Consider the following 17,354-nt stretch of genomic DNA (forward strand, 5'->3'; position numbering starts at 1 on the left):
GGCAGGCGAGAGGGGTCAGGCGCGGCCGCGCATGCGCAGCGAGGGCGGGCTCCGGCGGGAGGGCGATGGCGGCGAGGGGGATGATACCGGCGCTGCCCCTCGGCCCTTTCTCCTGGGGGGACAGCACCGAAAAGGAGGGTTGGGGGGCTCCCGAGAGGTTGCCCATCCATCTCCCCCCAGTTCTAGGGGGTGCTTTCGGTGAGGGCGGGGAGAACTGCTAGGCTGGGGCCTCAGGCCACTGTAGGCCCGTAGGCCGCGCAGGCCCAGGCCGCTGAAAGGGTGGGGGGTCGAGGCCTGGGGCTGCAATGGCCACTTCTGGTGAGCTCACGGCCTGCCCTGTGTTTTTGAAACGCAGCTAATGAGTAGCCTGGCTTTACCCATTCATTTGCTTGATTGCCGCTTATGCTGCCAAGCGGCTCACTTTGTGCGGCTGGCAAAGGGATCTTGCTCATACAGCGCCGCTAATACCCGGGCCAGGCCGCCAGCAGCGCAGCACGTAATAGCTACCTCAATGCTTCGCTTCTGGCCATTTAAAAACCTGGAAAGTCTTGCCTGGTTTTGCTCTACTACACATGGAGTACCTCAAGTTGTACACTGGCTCAGAGCTCCTCCTCGGCAGGCAAATGGTTAAACACTTGATAATTATGTGCTTGTATGTAAGAGGTGAAACGGGAGGGAGCGGGATGCCTCTGTCACTATTCAAGCAACAGGTTGCTGTTTTCTTCCCAGGAGCAGTGAGAGCTGAGGTGTGTAGCCAAGGGGGGTGTTTTGCTCTCTTTACGAGGGGCTCTGGCTGCTGGTGTCACGCTTGGAACCTTACCAACCCTTCCCTGCTTCCAGACCTGGCATCCCAGTGCACGCAGCCAGCAAGAGGCCCGGCAGGGATGCAGACGCTGTGTAAACCCCATCAGCAGAGCTGGTAACAGCCACAATTAGCACTGATCACTGGACCACGCTGCCTGCGCGTGAGCCAAGACAATCAGTGACTCAATCCTTTCACTACTGAAGCAGAGTGTTTGTGGCTTTTTTTATAGTCATCTTGAGTTTGTGAGCAAGAAACGTGCAACGCTACGAACAATATCCAGTAAATAATGAGGTCTTCCCTGCTGGACTTTAGGCCAAGTAAAATATGCAACTGGGCCAGATGACTTAAATTTTCCAGCTATAAATTGTAGCCATTCACCAGCTGTATGCAGTAAAATATGAGTGAAGGGCTCTCTCTTGAGATCTGGTGCTTAAACCTGTGGAAACAACTGCTTTTGTCAAAAAATACAGCCCTAAACAACAGATAATGCAACTTAAGGATCCTCTGGGAGTGAAAAAGAGATGGGCAACAGGTGAGAGTTGCTTAGACAATTTTATTTATATCCCCACTCCCCAGTAATGGGGTTCCGTAGCTCTGTTCCTCGTGTAAGGATTTCTCTGTCGCGTTTCCCACACCACGCAGGAAGGAATCATGTTTATTCCGTAAGAATAAAATCTGTCCGCAAAAGCTGTAAACAAAAATCTGGAGTCTTTTGTTAATTGTCTCTTCCAAACACACGCACAGTATTTGTATCAAAGAATTTCTGGGTGACCTTTGGTGTCTAGTCCCTGACTCAATCTCACACTTTTTTTTTTACTTTTTTCTTTTTTTAAGCAAAAATCCCTTGGTGTGAATGTGGGGTTTTTTTGTGACAGAATCATCGCATTCCCTTAACGTCCAGCCCCTACGGAGCCCGTGGCTTAGAAAGTTTGTGGAACTGTTTCAATCCCCCGCAGGGATATTAAACCTTTGCGGGGTCGAGTTCTTGGTCTGGGGTCCCCCTGCTTTTATTCCTTTAAGCAACGCAGAACCTCTGGCAGCATCTCGTCCCTCGGTGTGTGTGTGCGTGTGTGTGTGTCCCCCTCGGAGAACACCCCGGGGCGGGGGGAGCCTGGATGTCAGGGGGGTGGGTTTTTCTCTCCCGTTTGTGTCTCTCTCTCTGCCCTCAGCCCGTAGCGTGGAGCAGGAGCCCAAAGTCACGCCGCAATCTGTTCAAGACCCACCAGCTGGCTTTTAATAGTCTCGCTCGAACGCACAGTAGCTCCTTACCCCGCTCGGCTTCCTGCGCGGGGAGGTGAGCCTGCTTTATCATTAAGACTCCTTCAAGTAATGCTTTCTTTTGGCTCGTAAATAAATCAAGGACAGCAGCAAGACGAGAAAGGAAAATAAATCTTCTGATGGATTGCAGGCAGGACGGATTCTTTCGGCTCTTTGCTTTTTAACGCTTGAGTTCGGTAATGGCACGTAGCGGGTTTTTTGCCTTTTTTTTCTAGCAATGTCCCATGCACGTGACATCCAGCAGCTGGGAGGGTCCCCTACAAGTGACCCAGCGCGGTCCTTCTCAGGGCTATCGGTCACTAGTAAATCCAGGCTATTTCACAGAATCTGTCATTTTCCTTCTGAGATACTCTGAAGGATTTTGATGAGATTCTCCAGGCCGAAAATATAGCCGTGGTCTGGCCCGTCGTAAGTGGTGTGATTGCACTTGGAGCCTTTGAAGGTGGTGTGGGCAAAGTCTATCATGCGGACGTCGACTCTGGAGTGACTGGGGCCCTGTGACGTGGTGCAGTTTGTTTTTTGGAAGTGAAGGTGGTTATCCAAGGGTGCCGTGTTCTCCTTGGGCTCCTGTCCATCGTAAATGATGAGGAGCGAGCTGGAGTAGAACCTGTAGGAGCTTTGCTTCCTAATGACGGAGAGCAGAGCTTTCAGCCGCAGGATGATGGGCTCCAGGAGATCCGTCCGGAGGTGGTTCCCGTTGCACAGGAACTGGCGCAAGGTTTGCCTGAATCCCTCCGGTGAGAGTTTCCTGCCGTAATACTTATCTTTGCAGAGAAAATGGCCAGTGTCCGCTTGGTAAACCTTGAGGAAAGAGAACGACAATCCAGATTGAGTTGGATCCGTTTTCCCAAAGCTCTAGGTTTTGCCCAGATCTAAAAAGTTCATAGCTGAGCTAAGGAATGGGCCAGAGATCCTCTGCGTCTGGGGATACCTAGCGATGCTGGCAAGGTGCTGCCGGCTTCTCGCTGAACCCCACTCCCGTCCTTTCTGGAGATTTAAACTATTCAATTTAAACGACTCGTGCAGATTCTGGTCGCACTGCTATAAATCACCCCTTTGTGAAACCCAAACAGCTGTAAGTCATCGCCGCGTCACCCGTGATTTACAGCATTTCCCCTCGGGCGACGGTGGGAGTTTGTGGCCGTGGGGGAAGAGCCCAGCTTTGTGCCTTCTCGCGATACGTAATGCACGGGGAGCAATAATCTTAACCACAGAGAGACAAGACGCTGACAGAAATTTGTGTGTGAGGCTCGGGTAACACTGCCTGAGAAACGAGGGAGTGGATTTAGAATTAGCTCACACGCCAGTTGTAATTTAAGGGATAATCTGCTCAACAGAAGGATGTCAGAGACCGGGAAGGGACACAGGTTTTGACACCGAGTGTGTTTACGCTGCTCTGTGTGTGCTTTATAATCATCATTGTCATAATTATCCTTCAGGCACAGCAGAACGACATGTTGAAACCTGCTTGGGAAGCGTGAGTGAAACAAATGTGTGGTTTCTGGGAGGAAGGGCAGCGATTTTGAGCGAGAGGAACCATAATATTTAGCACAAAATACACCCCTCGCTCTCGCGGGCGACAGCCTGAGACAGCTCTGCCCGGGCACGAGCGGGACAAGGGATGCTTTTGGAGTTTTCTGGTTTTGTGCAGCAACCCAGACCTAGTGTGAAAGGGGAATCTGTGTTCGTGTACAGGCACATTCTCAGCTGGGGAAGACTGGTTCCAGCTGCTCGTACTGGTGGCACTGGTGCAGGGTGGTGCTTAGGAAGCCACCGCTTGTGAAAGCAGCCAAAGAGGGGATAAGGGGAAGGGTCACCCCATAAGGGCCAAATTCCATGCTCTTCCCTAAGCACCATCTCCTGTTTGAGGACAGGACACGCAGCCGAGTGGCCGGTTCTTACGGCCTGTATTTGGTGGGAGACAAGAATAAAACCGCTTGAATTTACACCAAAAGAGTCCCTTTAGATTTCCAGCTTGGTTTCAAGTCGGGCAAACACCGAAAGGACCGAGGATCCCTCCTACCTGCATCCCACAGATGCGAACGCCCAGGGACGCAGAGGTGCTTTGTTCGCACTTCTTGATGTGCCGGGCTTTCTTCTCCTCTGAGGCATCATCGCCATGCTGCCGCGTCCCCATCTTTAGGTCCAGGATGCAGGGATAGTTGTATTTTGATACCACATTTTCAAGCAATAGAAACTCTGAGCATGAATTAAGGGAAACCCAATACTTTTAAATTCTAATTGCAAGAGGTCTTAAATCAGAGCAACTGCTGACGCTCTCCATAATAGCTCACAACTGTAATGAGACTTTCTGAGCCAATTTTGCCAACATGTCATTGCTATAGGCCCCTTGCTGCCAATTCCAGTTAATTTACTGTAGTACAGTCCTACCAATTAAAGCACCAACAGCTCCATTCTCGAGTGACACCATAGCCCTGGGCTGTCGATCCGACACCTTGCCTCAGTGCTGTACTCACTCCGGGGGGTGTGGGCGAAGCTCTTAAGCCGTATTACTCACATGACTGGTGGGTAATGAAGCGTAATAGGAAAATAAAAGGCGAGGCAGCTGCTAATTCCTCTATAGTTGTGTTTTTAAATGTATGCCGAGGGGATCCTTGACTTATGCTGAATACCCTTTAAGGGAAGTGTTTTTTCGTTTTGGTTTAGGGGTTTTTTTTAGAATAGAATAGAATAGAAAAGAACAGAACAGAATATTTCAGTTGGAAGGGACCTGCAATGATCATCTAGGCCAACTGAACAGTGGGAAAAGATAACAGAGCAACTGTATTCGGTATATTCTGTATTTTCCCAGGGACTGGGACCCTGCAATAAAACATACATCGATGACGAGCTGTTATTTGTAGCCGAGACTAGGCTGGAAGGGAGAGAGGAAAAAGGATACGATGAAGTTTGTTCTCATTATATTTGGAGGACATGCGGTTCAGGTGCTGCCTGTGACAGTGCAGTCCCCAGGGGTTGTAGCTGTTTCTTTCTGGCTGGTTTCTGTTTGCATCTTCCAAAAGTGAATCTGTGCCGTACTGAAGGTCTGTCCTCAATAGCATCTTCCCCGGGCAGCTAGACAAAACACACAAAAGAACAGGTTTGGTTTATAAGCTCCAGAAGAGAATATTCCTTCCCCCCCCCGCTCTCTTTTGTAGAGCCTCAAACTTGATAAGGTGAATTTTCAGGGACTCTCAAAGGAAATATATTTATCATGTCCAACCTGTGGAGATCCTTTGTTACCACCGTAGAAGTCATTTTCAGAAAGCCAGCCATTGCTGCGTGCCAATATTTTCTTTCATTATAATTTCAAAGTGTGCTTGGCTCCTATGAAAAGCCCCATTCATAGCGCCAATGACCAGGAATCTCTATTTATCCACCTAACGGGCACAACACAGGCAAATTGTCCCACAATAGCAATGGTTCCCAATACAGAGGGGCCAGCTTTGAGGAGGGGATGGAGGGAGCAAAAGAGGACAAGGAGGTTCTCCTTGGAGGGTCATTCCTTGCTCTCGCTCATTGAAAAAACCTAACTCCTGTCATGCCGAGGGCAGCAGACTCACAGTAGCAATATTGCACCCTTCAGTCATGGCTGACCAAGGTCTTTTCTGAACCAGTTTGAGAGGAAAGATGTCTTCTGGAAAGCCTCCGCAAGCCCTAAGGTCACGGTGTGCTTGCAAGCACCACGATGCCTTTCAGGGACAGCTCTCCCCTGGGACGAGTACAGGATCGAGCCACCCTCAAGGTTGCCACTTTGGGCTGGCCACCAGCAGAAGTGCGTTCATTACGTCCTGTGCTTGGTGATGCTTCTCCTGGGGCCTCTCTGCCTTTTGGAGCACGTGGTGCTCCAAGGAAACGGGTTTAAAGCAAAGATTGAGGCACGTATTTGAGCAACAGCATCTCAGCAATAGCCAAATCTGCCCTGCTCCATCATTAAGAGATGAACCATGAAGCCACCAAGCTGGGCTTTGCTTTTCTTCACCGTGGCTGGGCATTGCTTTTGCTCGCTTTGCCTTAAACCAGGAGCTGTGCCACCAAAACCATCCCGGTGAGACGCTACCCAGAGCGGCAGGAGAGGACCAGGAGGAGGTCTGCAGGCAGCAGAGGACCCTCACCTGTCTTTGAAGGTCTTGGTGAGCTGTGTGTGACTCCACTTGACGAGCGTGTGCTCGCTGCCGGTGCTGGTGCTGGTGGCCCACTTGCATTTGTGCCATATCGTCACCGAGGAGTCGCCGATGGCGTTATCCAGCCGGCCACAGCTCTCCGTCTGCAGGCTGGGGCTGGCGATCAGGGTCAGGTTGCCAAGGCTGTCCTTTTTAAGGTGCACGGAAACGATGCCTAGACAAAAAAAATGGGGAAAAACCAAACCAGAATGAGATTAACCCATGGGTTACCACATAGGCTTGGCCACCATCTACACCAGCCCAAGGTGGTCCAGCCTTCCTGAGAGGGCTGGCACTCAGCAGGACAGGTGCCTCCTCAGGTTTTAGTGGCCTCTCACACTGATCCCCCTCTGATTTGAGGTCCAATAAACACCATTAGTCTGAGAATCTGGAAAACAGCCACAGGCTTTTCTAATGTTCCGTCCTCTGAAGGCTCGGCTTGAAACCTGCCTCCTCTGAACATCATGTTCCTTTGTCCTCCACCCCTCCAGGCCCTGCTATGCCACAAGTGACCCAGAAAAGACCCCAGCATTGGACCGGGAGCTCCTGGCTTATTTATGACAAGGGATTTAGGTCTCACTTTTTAAGACAAGGCAAGGTTGGAAATGCTTTTCATTGGCAGGAAGCAAAGGGAGGGTTGGGGACCAGGAATTTTCCAAAGACAACCAGCATGCCAACTCCTTCCTTTAATTGGAGAGGTCCCAGGAGTCAGGACAGAGGCATGTGCGTGGGCTGGCAGCGTTGCCCGCGTACGTGATGCCCCAACATTGTCATGGTCGTGTCCTTCCCCAAGCGCCAAGGACCAGCACCCAAACGGCTGATGGGGACAACCCGACCCTTACGTGTCCGGTGTTCACGCACGAGGGGGAGCGTGACCGTGACGGGGGATTATTACTTTCCACCCTAAGTGCTTAAAACACCATTGTGTGTTTTAGCATTGTAATTTTCCCTGACTCTAGCCGGAATCGCAGGGCTCAAATGCCATTCAGCCCATCACATATTTAGCCCAGTCTCAGCCCATCCCTGGCGCGGGGACGGCTGCCTCTGCAGCTCAAATGACAGAGCAGGAATGGCCATGGCTCACGTACCAGATGGCTCTGACCTTTCTGGGAAAGGCTGATAACCGCAGTCCCGCTCCTGCAGCCCTCTGTCAGGGCGGTCTGAGCCTCTCAAAGCAGCAGAGGCATTTTCAGAGCATCCCCGCATTGGGTCTCAGGGGGGATGCCAGCCCCGTGAGTCGTACCCTGCTGCTTTCAAGTCAAACTGCAGTAAGGCCGATCCAAAAGAGGACGGTGGAGGCTGTTGGACCAGCAAAACTCATCACTGGAAAGAGCTCCTGATAGCAACGCTGGGTTTTATCCAACTGTCCCCAGGGTATCCTCACTTGGTCTGTTGGGCACTGCAGGGAGATGCATTTCGGCAGCTTAACAAACAAGGCAGCTCTGTTCTCCCAAGCAAATTTGCCAAAGCAAATGAATATGCAAACTCCCTTCCCTCCATTTAAAGTGAGATTAGAGTGAGCAAACACTGGCAGAAGGATTTGCCCTCTCCGTGTGTGCACAGAGTCCTGCCTGATGGGGTTTTGCTGACAGAGGGAGGTTTTCACCACCTGAACTGCAGGACCCCCGTGTGTCTGCAGCCACCGGCCACCTCCGTTAGACTCGGGGTGCCCACCCCTCCCCGGGTCCTGCACCCCATAGCCCTCCAGCTCCAGCACTTCCTTCCTGCTCCCCCCCGTATAGCCCCCCTGCTCAGGTACCACAACCATTTCTGTTCCCTTTTGCTGTAAAATCAGCATTAATCCAAACAGCGTGCTGTGGAAGGCTTGGTTAAATTGGGTAATTTTTCACTGAAATGCGGGGAGGAATACACACAGGCTGCTTTGCTAAGGGAGCTGGGGGGCTGGAAACATTAATTAGGGGGTAAGTAATATTTTTAGCTATCTCAGTCCTTTGCTCACAGCGATGGTGAGCACGGCGAGCTCTGTCTTCCTCGGGCTCCAACATTACCCACCTTTCACTGAGTCCCATTCGTAAAAATCCCATTTTACAGATAACTGAGAGCAAGTGAAAGTCCTCTCAGCTCGGATGCCTGCTTTGAATTTTCACGGGAGGTAAGCCAGGAAAAAAAAAAAATCCCAGCGTATCTTTTGCCTAAATCAAAGCCTTTTTATTTTTCAAAAGTCACTGTGAGGCGAACAGAGTCCTCGATTCCAAATCTAGCTCTCCATCTCGGTTACGGCGCTGTAGCAGCCTGTAACCTTAAAAACTGCCCCAATTCCATATCTGCAAGTCAATGGAGCTGTGCTCATTTGCATAGTGCTGACAATCTGGCCCTAGAAACGTTATATATAGCATGAAACTAAGAGTTTTAAGTATCTTAAATTAATATGAAAATTAACAGGGAGATTTTCAAAGGCGAGAACGAGCAGTTAAATTGCGAGAGGACGTGATCCTCTCACTCCTTCCAGCTGAAAACTCTGCCTTCAAAACCCTACGTCTCAGCCTGAGAAATACTTTTGTTTCCTGGTGTGTGTCCACCCGGGGTTTGCATGTGTCCTGCAAGTGACCTGTGTGTGCAAACCAACCCTGTAACAGATGGCTACCCACCTTCTCCTTTATTGCAGCAAGAAAACAGCTATCTGGGAGCAAAGGTGTATTTAGGGACTTCTCTTTGCTGGCCTTTTAGTGTCACCCAAACTGCCACCCCCCGTCCTGGCCAGCCCCAGCGGGTATTTATGGGTGCTGTCACCATGCTAGTGGCATCCCAGTGATTCTCAGGAGCGTTTTGCTCTGTAGCTCTGCCTTCATGGGTTTATTTTTAAATTTACAAGCACATTTATTTACTGCCGTGTGCAAGAGGAGCCTGAGCAGAACCGGGGCTGGAAAACAAGTCCAGCATCCCCTTTGCAAGCTCGGCTCAGGGCAGGCAGAGGTTTGCAAGGGGATGGGGGGGGGGGGGGGGGGAAGCTGGTCCCAAGGTCACCAAACTGCCTGAAACAGTTAAGCGAGCAATGGACATTTTTTTAAGCAGTCAATTCCGTGTTGGAGCTGAATGATGACATTTGATCACCCATTGCACATAATGTCATCATTACATAATGGTCCCCGAGCTGTCCCATGTGTCCCCCCGTTCCCCACAGCCTAAGAATAGAGATGAGGAACATCATGGACACGTGTGAAGGGGTGTCAGGATTATTCCCCCTGATGCTCATCACCCTCGTGGGAAAATGTTCCACCTCTTCAATTTGCTCGGCAGTCAGGGCTGGGACAGTTATAATCAGAACAAAAAAATGCGTGTGCCCAATGCCAAATTGGAGAGGAATTGCTATTTAATTACCCCTCGTCGCAAAACTCACTGGGACTTGCAATAGAAGAGAAAAAAGAAGACAAAAAGGTATTAATAGCCGGGCCACCCCTGAACTGATAAGCTGGGACTACTTAACATCTTTATTAGAGAGACAGAGCAGGGCCCAGCTCTCCAGCACCAAACCCTGGCCCCTGCTAAAGAAAATTGCTTAGAGGAAGACTTTTTTCTTTCTTAAGCATCTTTTTAATACGGTCCCATAAATCTGCAAAGGCCCCTGACTTTCTGGGGAAGGGAGAGATTGGATTGGAAGCGCATCGAAACCGCGGCTGACACTTCAAGCTCTTCTCTGTAACACTGAAGGACCAAAAGATATTTTAAGTTTTTATGTGACAGCTAAGCTTCTCGCCTCCCGCAAAAATCCAGGGTCAGGAGCTTTATGAGCAGTACAAGTCTGGCAGTAAAAGCAGAAATAGTGAGGGAATAAGAAAGGGAGGAAGGGAGGGAAGGAGGGAGAGAAGGAGGGAGGGATGGCTTTAAAAAAATGCCAGGACCCCCACAGACACCAAGTGCTGATTTTCTATAGTTCAGTTGAGAAATTCAGCTGGGAAAGTGCTTCAGGGCAAGGAGAGTCAGGGACAGGGAAACTGAAGCAGGGGAGCCAGGCGGTGATGGGGGGCACTGGGCAGTGATGGGGGGCACGGGCAGGCAGGAGGCTCTCCCCTGTCCTGGGAGGGTCTCGCTCCTGGCAGGACAGCTGCCTGGATGGGATTTTTAAGAAGTGAAGTGGTCTGTGCCTCTGGTTTTCCAGGGACCAGGGCTTACAGGAGCACTGGGGGAAGCGGGGCTTGGCTGAGGAGGAGCAACCAGCAAAAGTGATGCTTGAGACAACTCTGGGCTGTTTTTTTCAGGCTTGATATTTCATGATGGCCTCAAGGACCACCTGTCCCCCAGCTCTCTTGGTGCTAGTGCCAACACTGACCCTTTCCTTGCTCTCCCCAGCTTCTCTGCCTCTGACACAAACCTTCACCTCCTCTTAAACCAAGGCCTGGAGCAATGGGGCTATGTATGTGAGCACCCCGAGCTCTGCTTTGGATACAGGATACCTTTTTTATCAAGGATGCTAATTCAAAGCTTTGCTGAACAGAGCATGTAATGTGTCAGATCTTGGGAATCCTGTTTGGAACAAGACTGTCCTGGTCCCTGCATCTATTTAGTGCTGCCATTCACATGCCGTCAGACCAACCTGCCTGGGGCCATGACCTGCAAAATCCTCAAAGCAAACACTGCTGGGAATCCCAGCCTATTCCTGACCCTTGTTCTCTGATTTTTCTGTGTTTCTGTGAGACAGACCCTCTCTGTCTCCCTCCTGCACTGCCCAGGCCCTTGGATCCCAGGGAGGGGATCGTGTCCATGCTCTCAGCCTCCACCTTCTCATGCCTGTCCCCCTCAGGAGCAGACCAATTTCATCCCTGCTTGACATAACGAGAGTCCCCTGTGTTACCAAGGCCAACCATAGCAGCAAGGGGACGAGCAGAGGGGAGGATCTCCTAGTGCCATCAATGAGCACTCAACCCTTATTAGACATCAGAGAATCCTCCCTCTGCAGCCACAGAGACCCAGAAAACCCTCCCAGCCTCACAGACCCGCTCCTGTGCTCACACTCACGCAGGAAGCATCCTTGCTCCTCAAAACCTGCCCAAGTGATGGGGCTCCACAGCTCAGAGCCAGCCCTGACCGACCCCCACCAGCCCTTCTCCCAGCCTCAGAACTTATACTGGTGACAACACCGATCCTTAGCTCCTTCCCCAGTTCCACTCCTTACCTTTGTACTGGGGCGTGAACTGCCTCATGGCCAAGGGCAGCGACTCGTAGAAGCTCAGCTCCTGCGAGACCAGGGGCTTGCAGACCGTGTGCTCGTCGTACTTCATCATGCTCATGTGGCCGCCCACCTGATGGACAAAGGGCTCCAAGAGGACGGCGGTCCTGCTCTCGCTGGGGTCCAGAGGGCTCTGTCCCACCATGGTGCCGGGCGAAAGGCGGACGGGGGGGTCGCTCCCGTTTAGTAGCAGCGAAGGGAGATCAGGAGCAGGGTTTGGGACATACTCCACTGGGCCGGTTAACACCCACACTGGAATTTCACTGATGGTATCTGCAAAACAGAGGGTATGGGGGAGTGTGAGAAAGAGGGGCGAGCCACCGTGAAGCCACCCATCCGCACTGACATCCCACAGCCAGGGCTGAGCATCAAGAGTGCAGCCGGGTGGGATGAGGTCTTTAGGTGCCCAGGGGCTGGCAGGGAGCCCCAGCCTGAAATAGAGAGTCCAGAAATGACCCAATTTAGACCTGTTGGGGGCAAAAGAAACAGAAGGGAATGATCGAGAAGAGCTATCAAGTTAATGTGGTGGCCTCATCAAGGCAGCTGGATCAGGGCATTCCTTGGACCGGTAATGCCAGGTTATTAATACACTGTATTAATGACACCCCTTGCTGTGAAACAGCCCCAGTTTTGCCTTACGAGACAGTGTTAATGATGGTCTTAGTCTTTCCAAAGCTAGGACATTCCTTGCAAAGGAGGTTTATTAATAAAGTGTCTGCAAGCTCAGGTCCCTGGGCAGTCCCTTGCCCCTTAGTGCTGCTGACGGGGTTAGCAACATTTTCTGCACCTTCTAAAGAAACCTCAGTTTGGGACATTCCCTGTCACTAAACACCAGAGCAGTAGCAAGAGCGTTTCCTCCACCGTGTTAACACGTGGCACGAGAACGTGTCAAACCAGCACTGAGATAGTTTGCACCCAAATGCCAGCTCCCCCCGAGCTCTCCAGCCCTGCCCTCTGCTACAGCCCAAGGCAGCATCCAGCAACAGAGCTGATGGTTGGACTCGATGATCCCAAGGGTCTTTTCCAGCCTGAATCTATGATTCTATGATCTGTTCCTGATTCTAGTCACAAAGAGAAATTCCTCTTTGATTTTGGCAAACATGGACCACCTCTGGGCTGTATTGCCTTGGTTTCTCTTGCAAGCACCCAGCATCACCCACCCCTTCACTTTGTTCTTCGTAGGAAGCCCACGGGTGGCTCTTGCTCTGGTGGACATCAGGCAGGACAATCCCATAGCCACTGAGGAAGACAAAAAGGCAGCTGAGCTAATATTTACACTGGAGAAGCAGTCTGGCTTCATACCATCGAGGCAGTAAAATCAGAGGAAAACACTCCAGATCCCAAATTAAAAGGGATGGGGAAAATAAAAATAAAATCATCCTTTTGAGGACTGGTCCATGTTCCTGGAGCCCTCAAAAAGGGTGTGCAAAGCCCTGGTTTGCCTGTCCCTGTTAGCATGGGTGACTTTCTCTTGTTCCTCCAGCTTCAGCCTGGCTTGGGGAGTTTTGCATCCTATTTTTGCTAGAAGCAGCCCAGTGCAGTTGATAACAACACCTTTGGAAGAGCCATTTCTCTCCAGTAAAGCCTCCAGGATGTGTTGCTGGGTGAGCGACACCACCTCCGCCAACCCCAAGCCTTGCCGGGACCAGGCAAGGTGATGCCAACACCATCATCCTCTCCTCGACTGGGAGACACCGAAGAGCCAAGGGACGGTGGTACCTCCCTGCTCACACCAGGAATGAACCCGGAGTTTCCCATGGCAGGCAGGGAGGGCAGAGCCTTTCCCCCGCTGCCAGAACTCCCAGCCTGACACGGGGGCTTTCCCCACTGAAACGCAGCGTATTCCTCACCCTGCAACAAAGAGCCAAAGCTCTGCTGATCGAATATCCCCTTCCTGCTCCTCCTGCTGCAATTAAACCACCGAGAAAACAAGCCCTCGGCGAAGGTGCCCGTTTTGTTTTTCGCCCGGAGGAGTGGGATGAAGCGGGTGGAAGGGGGAGAAGAAACGCTCCCACCTCCAGAACACACGGAGCAGCTCCTTTACCTTCCTCCAAGGTGGTGGGGGCTTTTCCGCCCCATTTTTCTATTCTTTCATCACACTTCGGAGAGGAATTTCTACTCTGCAATTACCAGCCTGTACCAGCCAGAACGAACAAAGCCAAGCCACTTAGATGAGTGCTTTTCAGCCAGGGAAGAAAGCAGCTCTTCAAGAGCTTTTCTAGAAGTTAATAAAAGCATTTAACATTTTGTTAAGTTGCAGCAACTTCTAAAGAGGATTTTCTGCCTTGAAAGCTGGAGGTTTGTTGTGGTTTGTGGTTTGGTTGTGTTTTTTTTTTATCCCTCCTTCCCTCCTTAAAATTAAATAAAAAAGGAGAAAAGCAAAAAGCAAGCGGATTTGTCATAACACCTCTTTGGAGCGCAACATGACTTCAATCCAGTATTTATTGCTTCAGAGACAGTCCAAGGCTGAAACTCGGCTGACATAACACACTTACAATCCTGGCAACCTTGGCATTGTGAAGAGAGTCGGGGGGGGGGGGAGGACACACACAGAAAAAACCCTCCACAATTTGATAAGGCTCTTACTGTTTTCTCTTAAGCAAAACTGGGAGCAAGATTTGCAGTAAGAGAAAGGGGCTCTTTTCATTTAGTTTATGTTCTGAAGCAGCTCGTCCGTTCGGAGCAGATAAATGTTACCGCAAACACTTACTGAGCTGCTCTGAGCTCCTCTGAAACAAGACACTCCTGAAATAAATCACCTCTGCCAGCTCAAGTTATCGCCAATGCCAAAAGATATTTACGTCACTAAAAATACATGGAATTACAGATAAATCTGTATCCTCAAAAACAAAACCAGAAACCTTGACTATTTTTCCCCTAGCTACAAAAAAAAAAAAATATATATATATATATATATAAAAAAAAAAAGGCAACCCAGGCACTGCAGATGAAGATGAGTCAGAAAATATTGGGGAAGGAAAAAACAGAGAACTCCCCTCTCCGGGAAAAAAACCAAACCAAGATACTTTAAAACATCTGCATCTGCCGGCTCTTCTCCCCAGTGACTGTCAGAACACACCAGATTCCCTCCCAGTGCACCGCAGCAGCATCACTGGTCTGAGCTGGATCTGTGTTTTAAAGGGTCACGAAGCCAGGGCCCACGGGGACACCGAGGGCCGGGTACCGTTACCTCCTGCCCTGCTCTCATCGAGGGCCAAATGTCAAAAGCGTCTGAACTAAACAGGTTCTTGATTCCCAACTCTAAAGGCAGCCAAAAGAAATCAAGCGGATTAAATTCTCTCCTCTTTTAATTCCTGCCTGCTCCATCCCATCCCGAGCAGAACCGTTGTGGCTCCCAGTCTCACACGCTGGGGGCAAAACACAAACAGCCCATGGCTCCTAAAGGGCTGGGGTCCTCTTAGCAGAAATACTTGGGAATATTAAAAAGAAAAGCACTTTAAAAACAAGTGCTCTGTCGGCGTGGGACCACGTTCTTAGTTTTATATATCACATTCAACACCTTTACCTCTGGGGGACCCGGCTCCCCGGAGCATCTCAGATCACCCTGCTGCAAAGTCGGCTTTCAAGCACTGCAGGGGGCTGCTAATTTATTATTTTTTTTCTGTACTAAAGGCACAAAAATGATGTACTTGTTAATTTGAAGAGATCGCACGGCCGTAGCTCTTGGTACTGGAGCTGACCTGGATTCAAAGCCATCTCCTGCACCGAGCTCCAGCCCAGCCCGAGAGCGAAGTGCGGGCAGAGCCCCATTTCCCCTTCTCCATTCAAACTTTGGCCTCGTCCCTCGAAACCCCACCGCACCTTGGCCATAAGGACAATCCTACTGGTTCCAGCTCAGCGCCCATCCTGGCAGGGCTCGAGGCAGACTCGGGCTGTTTGCAGGGGCAGGCAAAGGGCTACAACCTCAATGGAACTTCAAATCTGCCTTTCCTGCTTTTCCCTGGTCTGCAGCCCGAGTCAGAAATAGTTGCAGGGCAGCATCGTGCCTGGAGTGAAAAGCTCAGCTCTCGGCAAGAAACCCAGCTCTAACCGTCCTGCCATAAATCCTTACGTGCAGAAACCCTCAGCTCTTTCATCTTACGTCTCCTTTCCTGAAAGAAAATGATGTTGCTAAAGTTGATGGCTGGTCCCTCCTGAAGAAGATGCAAAGATTCAGTTTGCTGCACGGAAGGATTTATTTGGCTGCCTTGCAGGAAGCAGCAGGACGGATGGGGAGGGGTGGGAGTCGCGTTATCTGGGGCTGCTGCCAGCCCCCTGCCCACCCCCGGGGCTGGGCTGGGCATCAGGAGATGGTGCAGGGGCTGGCGAGGGCTGGGCTTCCCGGCAGGACACGGGAACGTGCCTTTGGACCACCATAGCGAGCTTGGGGCTGCCAGCAGTGCCATGGGATGGGGGGATATGATGCCACCGCGTCCCGTGGGAAAGGACACGGGTCCCCTCACCCCCCCTGCCCAATTTCTGCCTTTTGCACCACCATCTACCTTTGTGCCGAGCCTCCCCATGATTTCCAGCAATTCCACGAGCACGATGGAGAACCAAAAGCCACCAGGCTCATTTTTTGCAGCCCCTGTGATGCTCCAGAGGTTCTCATTGGTCCCCCCCCGGGTACAAGCTGTCCCCCCTGCTCCTGTCCCTTCCCGCAAGCCGCAGGAATGCTCGGAACCTTCCAAATAACATCCCGCCCGCTCTCCAAAATCAACTGCTTGTTCATCCCACCCGTATTCACCCTGCCCTGGAAGGTGGCCCGTGCTGGTGCAGAAGCCACCCTGGACCTCACCTGTGGGGCGTATGTGGCCGCTCGGGGCTCGGTGGCGATCGAGGGCTCGGGGTGCTGCCGGAGCTGGGTTTCTCGCTGCTTCTCGTTGTGGTTGGAGTGTGAGAAATGAGGGAGCGGGGGGAGAGCTCAGGCATTTGGGCCATCACCTGACTGCTGCCGTCGGTGCTGGCAGGCGCCTGGTATGTCCAGCTGACGGCTGAGCTCTAAAGTGGGGGAGAGACACCCTGGAGTGTTAAAGGAAAACAAAGCCGCGTGTGCGAGAGGGTTAAGGATGGAGAGAGAAGGGGCCAGCCATGTGCGAGGCTTTCCAAAAAACGTGGCCACGCTCCGGCTAACCTTGTGCAATCATCTGTCCAGGAAAACAACTGTTGTTTTTTTCCGGTTTGTTTTCCACCGTCCCACCTGCTAAAGCCCCCCCCAGCTCAGCCCCTCCTGGTGTTTATCACCCCCCTGGGGTGGAAGCTTGGGGGCTGGTGGTGGGAATGGGATGGACACCGGCTTCCCAGAGCTCCCAGCAAACAAACCCACTGGCTGTTTGCACCCTGCATGGGGGAAACACGCCGGGAAGATGCACGGCAAGGGGGGGACAGGCAAAGGGGCTGTGATCACTGGAGGGAGGTGGTGAGAGGAGCCAGGATGCTGCGGGACAGACCCAAACACCAGTCTTTTCGGCAAAGAAAAGCTATTTATGGCAAGGGGGTGGTGAGGGGGGCAAGGCACGAGCGAGTCCAGGGTTTGCCCGAAGCTGGGCAGCAGGTGAGTGGATCAGGGAGTGGAGCCCACAGACGCCCAGCCCCGACCCTGCCAACAGCCTTGTGCAGGGAAAAACGACACCGCAGGGCCTTGGGACCGGTGGGGGAATGGAAAAGTCCCAGGGAGCTTCCTGCCAGGACCAAATTGTCTCCTCCAATGAGTCAAGGACAGCGTGTGTGTCCCCTTCTGGACCCCCTCCACCCACAGGGAGGAACAAACACCCACTGCCAGGTGTCCCCTCCGGCACATGCCAACGGCAGGCTGCTCTGGACATGCCGTGCCAGCCCCATCCATCCCAAGAAGACACAACTGATCTGTTATTTAGAGGATCTGGGCATCCCCCAGGGCAAACAGGGGGTGGTGCCCACTCTC

The 17,354-nt window shown here is 51.7% G+C and overlaps 1 protein-coding gene across 1 annotated transcript; it reads right to left on the bottom strand.

Moving 5' to 3' along the window:
- Window positions 1-1,339: 1,339 nt before the first annotated feature.
- On the bottom strand, window positions 1,340-16,434 carry IP6K3 (inositol hexakisphosphate kinase 3). Its single transcript, XM_074163216.1, has 6 exons — window positions 16,230-16,434; window positions 11,378-11,704; window positions 6,199-6,421; window positions 4,986-5,158; window positions 4,107-4,282; window positions 1,340-2,884 (listed from the first exon to the last, which is right to left on the bottom strand). Exons 2-6 carry the CDS (start codon window positions 11,574-11,576, stop codon window positions 2,414-2,416), a joined length of 1,242 nt encoding a protein of 413 aa, XP_074019317.1. The 5' UTR covers window positions 11,577-11,704; window positions 16,230-16,434; the 3' UTR covers window positions 1,340-2,413.
- Window positions 16,435-17,354: the final 920 nt, after the last annotated feature.

This window comes from Numenius arquata, chromosome 24 (assembly GCF_964106895.1).
Source record: "Numenius arquata chromosome 24, bNumArq3.hap1.1, whole genome shotgun sequence".
Taxonomy (NCBI): domain Eukaryota; kingdom Metazoa; phylum Chordata; class Aves; order Charadriiformes; family Scolopacidae; genus Numenius; species Numenius arquata.

What these genes read in the sequence shown, in the direction of transcription:
- IP6K3 (XM_074163216.1), bottom strand. Translation starts at nt 11,576, where the DNA reads ATGGTGGGACAGAGCCCTCTGGACCCCAGCGAGAGCAGGACCGCCGTC. An exon ending in ACCAAGACCTTCAAAGACAG is followed by an intron (nt 5,159 to 6,198) that starts GTGAGGGTCCTC and finishes TGTTTTGTCTAG; the next exon opens with CTGCCCGGGGAAGATGCTAT. An exon ending in TAATGAGAACAAACTTCATC is followed by an intron (nt 4,283 to 4,985) that starts GTATCCTTTTTC and finishes ATTCATGCTCAG; the next exon opens with AGTTTCTATTGCTTGAAAAT.